General features: G+C 40.4%; 2 protein-coding genes across 5 annotated transcripts; one reads left to right on the forward strand and one right to left on the reverse strand.

Moving 5' to 3' along the window:
* Positions 1–522: 522 nt before the first annotated feature.
* POLR2K (RNA polymerase II, I and III subunit K) lies at positions 523–4,232 on the reverse strand. Its single transcript, XM_040070510.1, has 4 exons — positions 4,118–4,232; positions 1,859–1,922; positions 1,076–1,168; positions 523–672 (listed from the first exon to the last, which is right to left on the reverse strand). Exons 2-4 carry the CDS (start codon positions 1,917–1,919, stop codon positions 650–652), a joined length of 177 nt encoding a protein of 58 aa, XP_039926444.1. The 5' UTR covers positions 1,920–1,922; positions 4,118–4,232; the 3' UTR covers positions 523–649.
* Positions 4,233–7,422: 3,190 nt separating this feature from the next.
* On the forward strand, positions 7,423–17,761 carry FBXO43 (F-box protein 43). 4 transcript variants are annotated; one of them, XM_040071273.1, is made up of 7 exons: positions 7,423–7,633; positions 7,928–8,120; positions 8,232–8,317; positions 13,348–14,873; positions 15,735–15,837; positions 16,653–16,832; positions 16,923–17,761. In XM_040071273.1, the coding sequence occupies exons 4-7, from the start codon at positions 13,396–13,398 to the stop codon at positions 17,169–17,171; spliced, it is 2,010 nt and encodes a 669-aa protein (XP_039927207.1). In that variant the 5' UTR covers positions 7,423–7,633; positions 7,928–8,120; positions 8,232–8,317; positions 13,348–13,395; the 3' UTR covers positions 17,172–17,761. The 4 variants fall into 4 exon arrangements, with proteins under 4 accessions (XP_039927207.1, XP_039927224.1, XP_039927216.1 ...); XM_040071290.1 differs by having other exon boundaries at positions 7,423–7,497; XM_040071282.2 differs by having other exon boundaries at positions 7,423–7,600; positions 16,923–17,541.
* Positions 17,762–17,988: the final 227 nt, after the last annotated feature.

The following is a 17,988-nucleotide window of genomic DNA, read 5'->3' on the forward strand; positions in this document are numbered from 1 at the left end:
CCACTTTAGTTTTGGGGTGCTACCCAAATAATCTTTGTAACACAGATCTAATTCTTTCCTTGAATACAAACAAGTCAAACAGCACTTTAGAAATTTCTGTTTCCACATTGCTTCTTAATGTTTAACTTGCCTCCCCTCTCCCTCTTCTTTCAGGAGAAATTATTTTTTTCATACTTCCAGATGTCCATACTTTTTACATGTCCACAACTGGGTGCTCGAATTGGATGCTCTGAAGTCCTTTAAGATTTTCTTTTTTGAAATCCAGAATCTGTTTCAAAACTAGCCTTCTGTAGCCTTCTATTTATTTTTAGTGGAATTTATTCAAAGCACAGTTATTTTATGCAGTTCACAGGAGTCCATTTAGCAAAGTTAAAATGCAAATAAAGTTTAGATAAGAGTAATGAAAATGAAGATAACTCAAAAAGAATACAATTATCATGGAACTTAAAAATACTGCATACTTTGACAACAATTTAAACAACAGCTTTAGAAATCTATTGCTGGAAGACAATATAGACAAAGTTTAGTATTACAGTAAACTTTATTACTTCAATCTCTTAAAACAAATAAGAGCGTGCATTTACAAACAGTTTTACAGAGCAAAGTTATCAGAAAGATTACATCATGAAGTCACTGTCTTCAGCAGGCATCATCGAGCATCAAAAACTACCACTGGAATAATGCAGTTAAAGAAAAAAATACATTGTGGTGAAAAAAAAGATGAGGGAGAGGAAAAGAGACTTTCTAAATCTAGTCACAACTATCTACATAAAAAAAGCCATCCTTAATAAAACACTGTGAATAACAATTCACAGTACGTTACCCAGCAGACTGTCATAACTTAGTATATCATGCATAGAAAATGGAAAAAAAAAAGAAAGTGTCAGAAAAGAAATCAAGGTGCCAAAACACACTGCAGAGATTGTGCTATGGTAGTTTGCTCTACTGTATTGATTTTTGACCCTGAAGAATTGTTACGTCATTATTTGAATCTTCTCTTTCCCCTACATTCTGTTTCCCCTCGTCTCCATCCACAGCTTCACAAATCCTTTTGAGTGCACTTGTAAAAGGATACATCTTTTTGTCCTTTTCTTGTACATTATTCTGTAGCCACATTCTCTGCACCTGATAGGATCTCTTGCCTTTATTTCATTTTCTGTATGACATTCTAGTGTTATGGAGGAAGAAAAAAGAAAAGGACAAAGAAAAACATCTTAGTTACTGCACAGACAACTTTGAAAAGTTGTGATAGTCAAATTCCAATTTGTGGCAAATAAACACAGCGAGTAATGAATCTGTATCAAGAGATCAATGATAACAAGATATCATGAAAAAAGAAAAAGAAAATAAAAAGCAAGCTCCACTTACATTAAGATAAAAGAAAATCTTGCTAAAAATCACACAAATATTACCACACAGAACACATTCCACACTTGATACTAGACCATCTGCTAATAAAAATTTCAGCTCATTCCTCCAAAGCCCAGAGTCTATTTTCTTGAAAGACAAAATATTCCAGGGATTCCTGAAAATCACCAATTTTTAAGTTGTTGATTTATCTATAGGTAAAGAGAGAATTTGACTATGGTACTTCAAGGAAAGCTGAGTGCCCTTACAGCACTGTCCATAGAACACGCAGATTGAGGAGCTCCACGCAGCAACACAGCTCCACAACACTCCCTCTGTGCCCCATAAATGTGTTACTATCAATGTACAAAGCTTTAAACATCATCAGGATATACACTGCAACTATTTGTATCTATGTACCCTTCAGTATAGTGACTAAGCACTATTCATTATTAACACACCAAATCTCCAGTAACAAGTAATAAAAAAAGCACTAATGTCTTTTCTTTACCTCCACAAATATAAATCATTGGCTGCTGTTTTGGAGGCTGAACATCCTTCTGTGAATCCATGTTCTAAAACAAAAAATACACAAAATGCACATTAGCTTGGGTTTGAAGTTGTTTTGGGGGTTTTTGTTTATTTGTTTTTACCAAGACATACATAATCATTTTAATATCTCAAGCTAAAGGTAACAGAAGATGAAATCACTCCCTTAGAAGTAAATACAAACAAATTCCATGTATATTTGATACACAAGACATGGGTTAATTCAGGTTTAAAGAAACTTCAGAAAGTCATTTAGTTTGGCTTCTTAAAAGCAAAGTAATGTCAGGTTTCACAGAGCTTTACCACTCTGGTATAGAAAACCTCCAATGATGAGGACAGCACATTTTCTATTAAACAGTATTTTAAACATTAAAGACAAATTAGTAGTATTTTCCTTCCTGCCAGTGTTAAGAATTTCCTTGCTGGAAATATTCAATAATTCAAATAATTCAATAAAAATGCAATAATTTCTTATATATCACTCATGTAACAATGGTGCTAACAAAGAAGGTAAGCCTTGTCATCTTTCCTCTCCCTCTGACACACTAGCTAACCCTATACACATTTCCTTGTTCTAAGGTATTAGAAATACTGAGAACAGGCTAGAACAGGGTAGAAGAGTAGCAGGAACTAAAAAGCAAAACAAAACAAACAAACAAACAGCGGCCACAGAGATGAAATTTGACCCCTCAAATCCTACCAAATCAGGAGTGATAATTCAATGCTATTCCTCAAACATCTCTTAATGCCCTGTAGTGGTTTTGATTGTTCAGACTTATTTGAAGACAAGTATTTCTTCAAATGGCATCACACTAAATAGTTACATATACTCCACACTCTACCAAACTTTAATTAATCCTATCCTAACATGTAAATGTACTTGCAATCATGAATTTTAAGGTGGTTACTATACATAAACACTTTTTTCCACCCAGTGCAAATCTAAACAATAATATGAATATTTCCTATTATGTTTTTTGAGGCTGCTGTTTCCTGTATTGCTATTCTGACAGAGAAGACAAGAATTCCTAACCCTTATGCCAGTAAACAGCCTTCTTGATGCTTCCTTATGAGAAAGGCTCTCAGATGTTTTTACTTAGTATTACAGCAAATATTATTTCCCTCATCTTCAGAGTTTGTTTCAGCATAAATTCAGCTGGGAAAACTATGATACTGAAAACAGGACAGGGACATTTCATACTTTTAGAGTCTGATCAATACTTGACAAAGCATCTTGTTAAAACTCCCACTGTGTTAAGAGAACTGAAAAGAATCCATTAAACTCTACAGCCTTCAAGTACACTACACCATAATCATAGTGGCATCTTTACTCACATGTGCTACAGTTTTTTAGTGTCAGCACATTGCAGTAACATATGAGAGGTCACCCATTAGCACTGGAAAGCAGCACACTCTTCTAAAACACAGAGCTGAACTAAGGTGGATTCCAGTTGTAGCTAAAAAACTTGGGTTAGTGCTGCTTGTGCAGCAAAATGATACTGCTGCTAAGGGCAGCAGTGAACTGGAGTTCTGTAGGGAACTCCTTTTTGCAGAGAGGTGCCATAGTTTAGTGGCCATTCACACACACCCTGCAGCCCGAAGTGCAACCAAGCTGACAGAGCCAACAGGCCCAGCGATGTGTGCCGGGGCGCAGCCAGAATGCATTGCAGACACGTGGGGTACCATGTGCCAAGAGCACCTCACCAAATCACAGGATGGGAAAGGCTGGAAGGGACCACAACGGGTCATCTGCCCCAACCTCCCTGCTTAAGCTGGATCATTCTAGAGCACCCGACACAGGAGTGCACCCAGATGGTTCTTGAGTATATCTCCAGTGAGGGGGACTCCCCAGCCTCTCTGAACAATCTGTTCCAGTTCGCAGTCACCCGCACAGTAAAGTTCTTCCTCCTATTCAGATGGAACTTCCTGTGCCTCAGTTTTTGCCTGCTGCCTATTGTCCTATTGCTTGGCACCACCAAGAGGAGCCTGGCTTCATCTTCTTAGCACCCCCCGCTTCAGATATTTTTACATATTAATGAGGTCCCCTTCCCGAGCATCATTTATGCACCCGTAAGAGAGGCCAAGCCGCTCCTTCACGTCCCGCAGAGCCCACGAAGGAGAAGGGCAGACAGCCCTTCCCACAGGCCCCAGGCTCCCCATCCATCCCCCCCAATTCAGACCTCCCCCACCGTCCCGCGGGTCCCGGCCTTTTCCTGCTCACCACGGCCACGCCACCGCCGCCCAGCAGCGAAGGGAACACCGAAAGGCTCGGAGCAGCCCCGCGCCGCTCGCCGCCTCCCGCAGCTCCGCCGGCCTCGCCGCCTCCCCGGCGCACGCTGATGACGAGCGCCCGGCGCCGGCGGGGGCGGGCCGCGCTTCGCCCCGCCGCCAGCTCCGGCCTCCGCGTCCTGAATAGTAATAAAGCTGAGAAAGTAATAAATATTCAGTTATGGGTGTTAACCAACGGGGAGGAGAGGGGAAAAAAAAAAAAAAAAAAAAAAAAAAAAAAAAAAAAAAAAAAAAAGGGGCACACAGATATACAGATTATTTTAAGACGCAAGCTTCGATATGAATAGCAGTGTCAGTTGTCAATGAAGAAAGTAGGCAACTGCATGGTTAGGTAAAATCAGCCGCATGGTACCCGGTGTTTTCATTCTTTTATTTAGTTGTACCCAACATACGCGGGATAGAGAATGCCCCGCGCCAGGTCTGCTCAGACGGCTGAGGAGTTTTAAACCACCCTGAGATGTTTTACCTGAAGGTCCTCTGTGTTTTCAGAAGCATTTCACCTAAAATTCGTGGATAAAGCCGGCATCTTGGTATTTTGATGCCGTGGTCGGTATCACATGTACCCACATGAAGCCAAAATTACATACTACAAACATATATATTGCACATTTTAAGTGTAAGGTTCTGTTATGAAAGAAATTTCATAATGTCGGCGTTTCCCGATGTACTGAGCTAAAACAGTGGAGGCAAGATTTGAAACGACACAGGTTGCTCTTTGTCATTGGCTCCACCTCGCTGGCGGTAGGAATTTTGAATCTTCGACTGACAGTTTGTAGAATTAGGTATGTTTACTTTATTTCTCCCCCCTCCCCCCCAATATTTAACGAATACTATATTTTGTGAATATACCAATTTAAACTACCAGATTATTCAAAGGTTCTCTAGTTTAAGGAAAGGTCTCTTTCTGTTTCTGAATACAAAATTGTTTCCTAAGCATCCAAATTAATACGGATGAGGTTTTATCAGGTGTAATTCATTTATCTCCTACCAGCAAATCACGTTCATATATGACTTGTAACTTAACTAAAATGAACTCGGATAATAATAAATAGTTTTAGTTTTTCTAATTTTGTGTTTAAATTAAACGTAATGAAATCACAGTAATGACTTTAGTCTTGCTTCTTCACACTGCTCTGTAAGAATAAAGCTAAATATAACTTCTGGAGTGCCAGAATAAAGCACGGAAAAGAAAAATGGTTTGTAAGAGGCAGAGGTATTGTTATAGGTTACTACTTGCATCCTCTCCTCCTCTACGGAGCCCCGGGTATGGGTGGGTACCAAGAGGTTGAAACAGAGGAGAAAAACAGCCTGAGATCTATCTTTCTTGGTAAACACATGATAAGAAATTACCAACTCCTTTAAAAGCGAATAAAACCTCCCCGATGTTATTTCTCCAGGCTCAATAGTATTTTAAAAACGCGTTTGTCAAACCGACAAATTTAAAAAGAGTTATTAAAAATATCTCCATGCAAAATTCAGTTAATCTTGTGAAAATAATATCGCCATTATTAATAAAAAAATCATGTAATTGCTTGATTTTTGGCATCTTTTAAACATTCCCTTGGAAAAATAACATGCTTTACCAGATCTTAAAGCTTCGGTTACTTTAGCCGTTCCCGATAAAATCCGCCCCTTACGAGAGGAGCACTTTGGTAAGTCCTGTTCGCGTGTGCTGGTAAATTCTAGCCCTAAAGATACTCCTTTGGATTTAGAGTAGCAGAAAGTGTTGATGCTGCGTGGGAAATTCCCACTGTCCCGTAAAGTGAAGCAGTTCTTGGGGAATTGGCAGGCAAATGAGAGGAGAGGCTTGTGTCGAGATGGGGAAGGCACAGGGGTACAGGTACTTTTGACAGGGGGAGGAAATGCCGCCGTAACCGAGCGCAGTGCGGGTGTTGCAGAATGTCTCACCTCGTTTCACTTGTTAGAAGTACCGTTCTCAGGTTTTGGTTGGGGTTTTGTTTGTTTGTTTGGCTGGTTGGTTTGTTTGCTCGGTTTTTGTTGGGGTGGGTTTTTGGGAGGGGCACTTTTTGTTAAAACACACTTTCCAGTGTGACACTTCTGTGTATCGCATAAAATGTCGCAATTACGACTTGTTAAATTTCTTGGATATTTTTGATCCAGCTCGCATAAATCCATCCACGTTTCAGTGACGGAGACAGAGCTTGCAGTTGTTGTGTCCCACTAGTAAGCTTCCAGTTTTTACTGAGAAGGTAATTTATTTATTTTATAAATAAATACAAATTTTTGAGAAACAATTTTACTCAGTTCCTGCGAAACAGACGGTACTACAGAACGCTTTTTCAGGAAAGTTCTATTACCTTAAAGAAAGTTTCTACTGTTTTCTCCTCTTAAAAAGGAAACGGGAGATACTCCAAGAGCCTTTTCCGTTTTAGCCATAACTGTTGCCTTGTAGTCAAATAAACTGATATTCTTTCCCTAAAAATGTCAGTTACCGCCGGCTCTGGGTTGGGAACTTTCAAGCCCTTGTTTCCTCGGGCCCCTCTCAGGCTGCCTCACGCCAGGAGGGATGCGAGAGGCTGGGGGAGCAGAGTTGCCTAAAGGGAAGGCTGAGAAATAGCCAGACGCCATGAATAGGGGTTACGTTACTTAAGCCGGGAGTTTGCTTATTGAAAGGTAGGTGTTGCTTACAGAGTTGGTTTTAGGTCTCTCGTTCAGGTCTGACATTCCCCATCCCGCCAGTGTGAAGCCTTACGTTATCCTTACCGAGCCCAGGAAAAACAGGCATCCACGATCCACGTAGTCGTAGTTTTGGCGGGGTTTGTGTTTGTTTGGTTTGGGTAGTTTTTATTATTATTTTTATTATTATTTGTTTGGTTTTGGTTTTGTTTTTGTTTGGGGGGGGTTCTTTTAGTACACAGAAAAACTAAAATCACAGCAAAACCCAGGCGGCAGGTTGAATAACTGTAAGTTTTTTAACAAATCAAACAGGAGTAGCCCTTAGGCCATTCACGACACGGCAGGATGACAAAAATGTACTCTACACTGTAGCCAGGGAGAATGGTCCTTCCTGGAAGCTCTGGCAAAAAGTACCTGGGGAGACTCGAGGACAGCCAACGCGCTGCTGGAGTCGGGGATCCTCCACCCGACTGCTTTGAAGGCAATGCACTTGACAAGCGCTCTGTGACTGTTTGAGTCCTGGGCTGTCGGGAAAAAAGGTGCTAATTAACGCAAATTAACCAGCAAGCTTAAAGGCTGTGGTACAGATAAGAATTAACTGTGACTGCCTCAGGCACCCAGAGCCGCCCCTTAGCGCCGGCGCCCCTGCGCCTCCGCCCCCCATTCCCCCGCACCGTAGGGAGCGGAGCGGGCTGTGGCAGGGGCGGGAAAACCTCACCCTCGCTGGGCGCCTCAGGAGGAGCACAGCCGGGGCAGGGGCGCTTTTACAGTGGACTGGGTGCGGCGGGAGGCGCGGGGCTGAATATCAAGTGTGAGGATCGGGGCAAGTCCCGGCGGAGTCCCCTCAAGTCCCCGAGGAGCGGGCTGGGCACTCCCGGTCCCCTCAGCTTCCCGGCCGGGGCCGAGCGCGGAGGGGGCGGGGAGGCAGCGGTTGGTGAGGGCGGGTAGTTCAAACCCGAGCGAGGGAAAGCGGCGGCGGCCGCACGCGGGGGGCCGGTGTGGGTGGGGAGAGGCGAAGCGGCTCCTCGCCAAGGGCAACGGGCCCGGGCGGAGAGAGCTGCTGAAGTTCCTCAAGCCCTCCTTCACTCCTGCTCCTTGCCTTCAGCCCTGCTAAGGGTGCTCCGCCGCCGCCTCAGCTGCACCCGGTGGTACGGCGGCCTCCAGGCTCTGCTCCTGTGCCCACCGGTTTGCCAGACGAGAGGGCGAAGCGGTTGCTTTGCTCATGTCGGACACCCCAGGTGACTGAGAGACCCTCGGCTGCTGGTCCTCAGCTACATCTCAGTTATCGCCATCGCTGGGTAACTAGGCATTGCAGTTAACACGTATACATGCGGACTGAGAACTGTCTCAGCTGGATAACGTTTCTCTTGCGCCTCTCTCTTTTCTTTCCACATGCTTTCTCACTTCAGGTTATCCAGGTTATCACTAGGGGTAAGCAATACTTTGAATGCAGCGCCTTTGCGTTGGAAGATCTTGATTTGCTTCACAAATTAGGGTAAGTGACCCACATCATGAGGATAGGACTTGGCTATGTCATCTTCAGTATTATTACCTTTGAAGGTATCGATGACTTTGGGGTCAAAGAGCAGAGTCTGTTTTACTGCAGATACCGTATCTGTTTAAATACCAGAGAAAATACTCCTGTATCACCAAGACTTTGTTTTTATCTGTTTTGTTAGCAGTGAACAGTGATTTTTAAAAAGGCAGAAAATGTCTTGTTCAATGCATAAGGGTTCTGTGTGTATTACTAAGGAATGTAAATTGCTGGAACAGGTGGGACTCCATCTTAGAATTTATATCTAAGTTGGAGGCACCATTTACACTGCCTTCTAGTAACCAATATTCTTAGGTTAACCCTCTTTAGAGTCCTTGGTAAGACTAAACTTGTTAAAAAATTTTCCTTGTCTAAATCTGTGAATCCTGTCCTAAATTTAGTTTGGGTCTCTGATTATGAATTATTTTGTGCAGTAAACTCCCAGAAAGTTTGCAGTTGATTTGTAAATTGATTTGAGAACTGCAAAATTAATAATAGATATGAAAAATGCACAGAGCACTTAAATCAGTCCTTAGTAGATATGTATTTTGTTACTTCCTCTGTAACTGATTAGTTGTGTGACCAACCTTTTCTTCCCTGCACATCTGTTTGATGACATCTAGGACAAGGTTAAAAAAACTTTCAGGAGCTAGTTAAAGATCCCCAAATGAAAAAGGTATGGTGCTATGGCTCAAATTTAGTAGATGAAATTCTCATGATAAAAAAGAAGTGCTTATAAAAAGTAGTTCTTACAAGAGGTTTTGTTAGGCATCTCTTATGAACGGAAATAGAATTTTGTTTTATTATGAGAAATGTTCAGCACCTCTGAAAGGTTTTTCTTTCTGTATTTGTAAAATGTTAAATTAAAGTTTCATTTGTACAGGTAATACATTTTGGAAAAAAAAGTCATATACAAGCTTGAGGTGTACATGTATACTGGGATTTGCTGTAAATCATAAAATGGTTCAGATTGTAAGGGAAGTTAAAGATCATCCAGTTCTGAGCCCCTTCCATGGGCAGGGGCACCTTCTACTAGGTCAGGTTGTTCCGAGCCACATCCGACGTGACCTTGAACACTGCTAGTGATGGAACTTCCACGAGTTCTCTGGGCAGCCTGTTCGTGTCTTGCCCTCATAGTGAAGAATTTCTTCCTAACATCATCTAACCTAACTTTCCTTCTTTCAGTTTAAAGCCCTCACCGCCTTGTTTCACCACCAAATGCCCTTGTAAAAGGTCTCTCTGTGGTTTTCTTGATGGCTCCATTGGGCCCTGAAAGGCTACAATTATTTTTCCCTAAAGGCTTATCTTCTCCGGACTGAGCACCCCCACTGTCTCAGACTGTCTTCAGGAAAGAGGTGCTCCAGACCTCCAGTTATTTTCATGTTCCTCTTCTGGACCCGTTCCAACATGTCCATGTCCTTCTTATTTTGGGGGCCTCAGGGCCGAAGGCAATATTCCATGTGAGGCCTCAAAATTATGGAGTAGGGCATAAAGTAAAAATAAGTATAAAGATGTATGAATGAATGGAGAGGTATAGAATGGAGTATAGAAAAGGGGTGAAAGGAAGCTTAATGGATGGCCATTGTTCACTCAGTGTCAATTGGCAATTTTATTTACGTTATCCTGTAGCGATTGCTAATCAATGCAGTGAGCTCACAAGCTCTCCCTGCTGGACACTGGCCTCTGTACAGCGTTATATTTGGCTTCCACTTGAGTTCCCAACATTTAACTCTGCTATTCTGACCTCCTGCAAAATCTTGTTTTGCTGCGATTTTTGTTACTTGAAACACAAGTTTGCTTAACTTCTTTTATACTGTAGTATTTTAATTTTTTTTCTGTTCTCAGTTGCCCCATAGAATGCCTGAGAATGAAACAGCAAGCATGAGATTTTCCTTTTGTTTCTTCAGCATGCTGCCTGAAAATCAATTTTCTAAGACTAGAAGCCTTTGGGCTTTTGTTAAATGTGTGGTTAGTTTGACTGTATGTAAGGGAAATCCTAGTATTTTAAAAGGTAATTGTGGGTATGTGTGGTGTTTTTGTGGGGTTTTTTGTTGTTGTTGTGGGGTTTTTTGTTTTTGTTTTTTTTGGGGGGGGGATTGAGATTTTAAATAGCTGTCTCTAGCATTCAGTTTAAATCTCTGTCTATCAACATATTTGGAAATACTATCCACTGGTAATGTTTGCTAACTAACTGCAGTTTTCTGAAATTCAGTATGAAAATGAAGCCTCTGTTTTTCTTGTAGACTAGTGAAGATAATTGCTTCTTGTTATGACTGATTTCTTATAGCTCTCTGTCTTACAAAAAAAAGAGCTATGTTCATGTGGTCCTTTGCTCATAGCATGAATAATTCACTTAAGTGCAGCAGTGTGCTACACAGATATTTCATACCTTTAAAAATATAGGAAAAAAGTTATTTTCTGGTTCATGACAAAACCTTTTCAGCCGATTGCCTAAAACCATTGGATCTCAGAATGTGTAAGATTGGAAGGGACCACTGGAGATCATCTAGTCCAATTTTCCTGCTTGAGCAGGGTCTTCAGAGCACATTACTCAGGATTGTGTCCAACTGGTTTTTGAATATCTCCACAGGAGACCCCATGAACTTTCTGAGCAGCCTCTTCCAGTGTTTTGTCATCCTCCCAGTAAAGAACTTTCTATCCACCAGTTTCTGCCATTGCCTCTTTTGCTGTCACTTTGCACTACCAGGAAGAGCCTGGCTGCATCCTTTTGCTACTCTCCCTTCAGATGCTGATAGACATTGATAAAGTCCCTTCTCCAGTCTATACAGGCCCAGTTTCCTCAACTTTTTCTCATAACTGAGGTGTTCCAGTCCCCTAATCATCTCCATAGCTCTGCTGGACTCTCTCCAGTATTTCTTTGTCTTTCTTGAATTGGAAAGCTCTGAACTGGACACAGCACTCCAGGTAAGGTCTCAGCAGGGCTGAGCAGAGGGTCAAGATCAGCTCCTTTGACCAGCTGGCAACACTTTTCCTAATGCACCACAGGGTACCCTTGGCCTTCTTGGGCACACTGCTGGCTCATGGACAGCTTGTTGTTCACCAGGACCTTCTCTGCAGAGCTGCATCCCAGCAGGTCAGCCCCCATCCTGTACTGGTTCCCGGGGTTCCTCCCCAGGTGCAGGAGCTGCGTTTGCCGTTGAGTTTCAGATGTTTTTTCTCTGCCCATCTCTCCAGCCTGCCCAGGTCCTTCTGAAGGGCTGCACAGCCCTCTGGGCTATCGGCTGCTCCTCCCAGCTTTGTGCCACCAGTGAACTTGCTGAGGAGGCATCTACCCTCTTCATCCAAGTTATTGATGGATAAGTTGGACTATAGTGGGCCCAGGATCAACTGTTGGGGGATGCCAGTATTTAGAAATCTACTAAAACCTGGAGAAGTGATGCAGATGAAACATTAAATGCTGTTTGCAGTTGGTCCTGCAGGAGCAAAGAAGTAGTCTCCTAATTCACTAAACACTAGCTTAGAGCTGTGCCCTTGTGATTCCTATTTGTGCAGTCACTTATTCCTTTGTGTAAAACAAGGAACAAGGTAAAAGCAGAGACAGAAAACAAATGGGAGAAGGGAAGGAAGCACGCCAGACTTCAGTTTGTTGTTGTCTTGGAATTATTTTCACATACCTGTCTTTGATTGAAGAGTTTTTCTCAGTTATGTATGTCGATGAAATCTGTATGGTTTCATACTGATATCAGCACAATTGTCTGTCTTTACACCAAGGTGTCATTCTGCTATGAACTTCTCTTGTTGCTGTCTTCTTGCAGTAGAAAACAAAACAAAGCTTTTTTTTTTTTTTTTAATATTGCAACCATCTTAAAAAGTGCCTTCCATATGGATCAAAAATGCTAATTAATGATCCAAGATTATCAAAGAATAGTTCTGCCTTACCTCTCTCAGGCAGTTTGGGTTCCCGCTGCTTGTATTTGGTGCCTTATATGTAGACTAAGACTAAGGTAGAAGGATATTAGCCATGGCTTAGTATTTGGTGTTGAAGTCACCTTTCTGTTTTGAAAGTTCAGTTGCTAATTCTAGGCTTTATGTTCCAGAATATCAGTTCTAGAAGCCAGTACCATACCATAGTAAAAGGTGCTGATTCAAACTCCAGATTTTTGCAACACTGATATGAACTACTTCGGTGTCTATGAGAACAGCCCTCTCACTGCATTGGTCATAACATCATTTGTGCAGTTATTGTGCATAGAAAACAGCAGCCTAATGCCACTACGGTGAGGGTGGAGAAACTCTGCAGTGTATGAGTGGCAACAGTAAGCCTGTTTCCACACTTCTTTTATTGAAGTGTGTGCATCAGCCACTTCTAACCTTTCTAGGAAAATATATAGTAACTCTTAAATTCTATGTACCTGGTGAGTGTGTGTATAGTCAGTAATTTTCTTTAAAATGTAAGCATTGAGAATGCTCAGTTTACCTGCAGAGATGACCAAAAGCAGAGAGCTTCTTTACAAAATAACATTTAAATGTTCAGGCAGATAAAAAGCTGCTTTTCACTTTGTAAGTAGAGGGCAAATTAATTCCCTCTGGGGACTCTAGGGATCTAAATAATAGGGAGGCTTGTAATTTCCTGATTGATCCTCTTATTTTACTTAAGGAGAAAATGCCTTCTGCTCATTCTTGGGTACTGAACTGTTAGTTGCTGGATGAACCAGTAACGGTGCTAATAAAAACTTTGGCTCTGTGGGAATGATGGGGAGTTGAGCCTCTAATTGCTGTGTTGCTTATTTGAAGTGCTTTTCCACAGGTGAGGACTGCCAGGTCAATTAGCAAACATGTTCGATTCACTCATAGTATACTCTGCATTTTAATCCCTGGTTCTAACCATCTACTTTTGTGTTTGTCTATAAGTACTGTTTCTACCAAGACTAATGACAATACTTTTGTTAATGACTGTTATCTTGATAGACTTACACAAGGCTTCTCAAATCTGAGGGGCTTTTGGTGACTGCTTTTGTTGTTTGTTCCAGAAACAACAGGGGTATCTTCATTTACAAAGTCAAAGGGTCAAACAGAAGATGTCAGACGGTCATCCAGTGAGGTTGAATATTCTTAAAAGAAATAGATTAACACCTCCCAGGAGCAACTTTAAATACTCAAATTTTAAAGACACATGTTGCACTTCAGCATTTCTGGACAGCAGATGCAACGAGACAGTAAAAGATCCTGAGGCAGAACATGAAGAAGCACCGAGTGTAACAAGTGTATCAATGCTACGGGAGCATTCTGAGCCCTTCCATCCAAGTGCCTTCTTTCCCAGGTCACCATCTATTGAGAAAGAATTGAATTCTATCTCCTTATCAGAAGAAAGACAAGCAAATAGAGGTGCAGATTTTTTTGAAACTCCTAAATCAAGTAGAAAAGGCCCCTCACTACCCAGGAAGCTGCTTTTACCCAAGACTGTTGAAGCTGGCACAGCTGTAGGATGCTGTGAAAGACAACCTAGTTCTTCAGGAAGCATCAGGAAAAAAATATTCTCTTGTGTTTTGAGCTCTGAAGAAAAGCTTTCACAAACTGCTGCAGATTCTCCAAAAGATAAAGGTTATAAACTTCTGGCAAGTAGGACTTCAGAACCTGAGTACTCTAATTCTGATTCTCCAAAGCGGAGGCTTTCCTTTTCACAACAAAGGACTTCTACGCTAGATGAGTCCCAGTGTAAGGACCCCTTATTGTTAGAATCAGAAAGTTTATCTCCAATTCACTGGAAGGATGTCGCTGCTAGTGACACTCACAAATTTAATGAAAATATTCTTTTGCATGTTAGAGATGGGGTGCTTAGGACTCCTACCTGCAGTGTGTTACCTGGGGCCAGTGAGGGTAAATTCCTGACTTCTATCACCAGTCCGGTTGAGGACTCAAACTTTGGACTATGTGATATAAACTCTCCCCCTGTTAAGGTAGCAAATTACCCAGATCTTTCAACGCCTGAGGATAGCGGATATAATTCACTTCCTCTGGACAAATCGGGAGACTCGTTGTCTGATTATGAGGGATCTTTCCAAGAGCTCTTCCAAAAGCACAAAGAAGATTCTAAAACTTTAGACAGTAAAAGAAAGACAAGAAAACTTGAGCGAGTTAGAAGGTTATCCACTCTTCGGGAACTAGGCTCCCAGTCAGAGACAGAAGATAATCATGGCAGTCCTACTTCAATGCATATATTAACAAAAGAAAGAAACGTTGTCAGTGAAGATCATGAGTTAGTTCTAAAAGAACAGCCTAGTGGAGATCTGGTTGTAAGTCATGGAGATCTCTCAAGAACTCCAGCTCTGAAAATAGTTCATGAAATTTGCTTGCAAAGACAAAGATCGCACCAAAAGCAAATCTCAGAGGATATTGATGGAACAGAAATATTTTCATTAGATCATGTTCTTCCTGGGCTCATTGGCAAGAAAATGGGTCTTGAAAAATTAGATATTTTAACGGAATTGAAAGATAGAAATTTAAGACATGTTCTTGCTATAGTTTTAGATGCTTTGACAGTGGAAAGTCTATGCAGGTAAGTACTATTGCTTCACACACACCAAAAAAGGGAAAAAGATGCGCTCCTCTGAATGAATTAGAATAACTTCTGGAATACTGGGTGTTGTCAATAAAATTTGTTTGTTTCTGAAAAAAATGAAAAGCTTTCTCACCAGTAATTTAGTGGATCTTTCTGTGTAGATCTAAAAATAAATAGGGGCATTAAAAAGCTAAACAAACATGGAAAATAAGTAAACTCAAAACTAAATCACAATACCTGTAAATTCTAAAATATATTAAAAATTCCTTTAAGCCTAGAAAGTAATTCTCATTACAAGTTCCCAATAGCGCATAGTGCTCAAAACACATTTTCTATAACTTTTCTTACGTATTTTATTTCCTCAGTTATTTCTAAGCACAAAGCTGCTCAAAGCATTTTGATTCACGAGTAATCTTCTAGATTAATTTCTAATTGACAGGAACTGCTACATTTCACACAATGCTCTTGATTCTTTTGTTGTTAGTAACAAAGGGAATGGGTGAAATAGATGAAAGTACAAGGTCATAGATGTTTTCAGAGCTCTTAACACAAATGTCACTAGAAACAATCTTGGTAAGTGGCTTATATGGAGGAAGAAATTAATTTATTTTTTAAGTCAAAGATACACTGTGCTATTTATGTTGCTGTTGCTCTCTAGGATCTTCTGTTATACTGTGATATGTAAAGTACAAGGCCTGTGTTTCATAACAAAATAATGAGCAGTCTATAGCGGCAGTCCGTAAAATGACCAAGAATATATGAAACTACGCAAAAATCTTTACCAGGTAGTCTTGCTATCGTGACTTCTGCTCTGCTTGAAAAAATTTGAAAGTGGATAATTTTTTTAATTTGTTCCAGCATTTGGAAAGTAAGCAAAAGCTGGCGTGAAATTATTATACAAGACAGAAGTGCAGATAAGAGGAGAAAGTTGTACATAAAACAGCTGAAAGAAGCAGCTCAGGTAAGATAGTTTTCAAAGGTGATTTTTATCTTTTTTCAAGTAAGAAAGAAGATAGAAGGAAAGAAGAAACATTCTGTGAAAGTAGAGAAAGGTAACTGATAGAGACAGTTCCAAAATGGATAGGTGATGTATTCCAGAAGGAGAATATAATGGTTCTTACTGCCTTTCAGTTGTCTGCAGTTTGAGTACTGGTCTTTCAACCATGTAAGACTCTTATTTACCCCTCCTGCCCTTTCTTGAGAATCCTGGAGTATCTCTTCCTTGTCTAATTCTAGCTTTAGATTTTAAACTGCTCATACCATTGTACCATGCTGTTCCTCATTGTCCATTTCACTCTAGTCTGCAGTGCTGTAGGACCCACTCTAGATTACTTCTGGATTATTTTTAGGACTACTTGTGTCACAGTTTATTTGTGAACATCAGAAGGATGTGTAGAAGGTTTTTTTAAGGGGCATCTAGAGAAGTAAGCATCTTAATAGCACTGTATTTTTTCAGATCTTCCCCATGATGCATGCACATTGCTGTTGAGATGTCCTAATTCACGAACATGGGCACCAGTAGAGGGCGCTAAAAGACCGCTGGGTTTTCACCCTGCTCTTGGGATGGCTTTTGATGCTCTCTCTTGATCTCTTGCTAAATAGAAACATTTAATGGTAAATACTTGAGATATGTATATATAATTTTCTTATGTATTGTTGCAGAGGGGAAAAACCCAAACAAGTAAAATCCAGCTTCAAATCCCAAATTAAATAAAATCCTCATTTTCTCTCCCCCCCCCCCCCCTTTTTTTTTCTTAAATAATTATAAACTAACAGGAATATTTATTGAAGGCTGAAGATGCTGCTACAAGACTTAATATTCTCAATAGGTCTGCTCTAAGGCCTGTTCAAGCCCAAGCCAGAACTCCTATTCTACAGACCCCACACACTGAATTTACACCTAGGAGATGCAGTTCTGTTCCTCACTCAGCTAGTAGGCAGGAAGAATACATGAAAGTAGGTATCTAAGAAATGCTTCATTTTCAGTTTTTCAAACATTTTCATTCACGAGACTAAACAGCTCTTTCCTCTCTGCTCTTGCTGCAGGTTGCTAAAACTCTGTTCATTGATGAAGCTCTAAAACCGTGTCCAAGATGTCAATACCCAGCTAAATATCAATTGGTAAAGAAACGGGGACTGTGTTGCAGAGAAGCATGTGCATTTGAGTTCTGTATTTTATGTCTGCATGCATTCCATGGGTCAAAAGAGTGTAATAGTTTATCTGCAAAACGGAAGAGTAGGAAAGATGCTCCACCAGGAAGTGCCCAAAGCAAAAGAAATTTAAAGAGACTCTAAATTTGTAAGGCATGTAACTCCTTACATTTAATTCCTTTTCCCCTTTCCTTAAATTCCTAATCTTGTTCCTGTTCTTCCTAAAGGTATGCATTTTGAAAGTATCCTCCCATTTGTTCTTGCTGACTCACCAAGATAACCTCTCATGTTTATGTATTAATTAACATAGTATCTTTTTGGTTTTTAAAAAATGAACATTTAAAAATATTTTATGTCTTGTTTTACCTGTTGTGTAGTAGGTAGGAATTTACTAACATCTTAATTTTTTAATAAAGTGTCTTAAATGTAGTTTTCAATATTTAGCTTACAGCACTTCATAGATGTTTAAAAATGTTATTCTTGTCTTAAAGACAAATTAAAGAAAATTATTTCTAAAAAAGTCTTTGAAATCAGACTTATTTATTTACTTACAGTAAGTGCTTTAAAAATGTCTCAAAGTGGGGCATTATGTACATTTGTGAAAAATACTTCTATTTATATGAATGGTGATATGTCAAACCCAATATATTACCTGTCTGAATTTTTTTATTGGAATAATTTGTTGTTCTCTTAGCCTCTGTAATAGAAGTCAATAGAATAGTAATATGTAAACTAAACTGATGCTGTGTGGATGTTCTGTTGTACTGAGTTTTACAAAATTTTTGTTTTGAAAACTTCAGGTGATACCATATATAGTCACATACCTAAGAATGCTGTGGCATCACCTTTGCAGTTGTGAATTTACCTTTATGCTTAATCTGACTTGACTTCAGCTCCCAGATACTAGGTCACCTTCACACTTCTACTTGAGCTAAAGGATTATCTTCAGTTGGGAATCACT

Source organism: Hirundo rustica, chromosome 1 (assembly GCF_015227805.2).
Source record: "Hirundo rustica isolate bHirRus1 chromosome 1, bHirRus1.pri.v3, whole genome shotgun sequence".
NCBI classification, from domain to species: Eukaryota; Metazoa; Chordata; class Aves; order Passeriformes; family Hirundinidae; genus Hirundo; species Hirundo rustica.

Bases quoted from the DNA above. Each gene is read 5' to 3' on its own strand.
- POLR2K (XM_040070510.1), bottom strand. From the start codon at position 1,919: ATGGATTCACAGAAGGATGTTCAGCCTCCAAAACAGCAGCCAATGATT. The intron at 1,169-1,858 runs GTAAAGAAAAGA...CCATAACACTAG, and splicing joins AATGATTTATATTTGTGGAG to AATGTCATACAGAAAATGAA. The intron at 673-1,075 runs GTATCCTTTTAC...GCATTATTCCAG, and splicing joins CAAGAAAAGGACAAAAAGAT to TGGTAGTTTTTGATGCTCGA.
- FBXO43 (XM_040071273.1), top strand. From the start codon at position 13,396: ATGTCAGACGGTCATCCAGTGAGGTTGAATATTCTTAAAAGAAATAGA. The intron at 14,874-15,734 runs GTAAGTACTATT...AATTTGTTCCAG, and splicing joins ACAGTGGAAAGTCTATGCAG to CATTTGGAAAGTAAGCAAAA. The intron at 16,833-16,922 runs GTAGGTATCTAA...CTCTTGCTGCAG, and splicing joins GGCAGGAAGAATACATGAAA to GTTGCTAAAACTCTGTTCAT.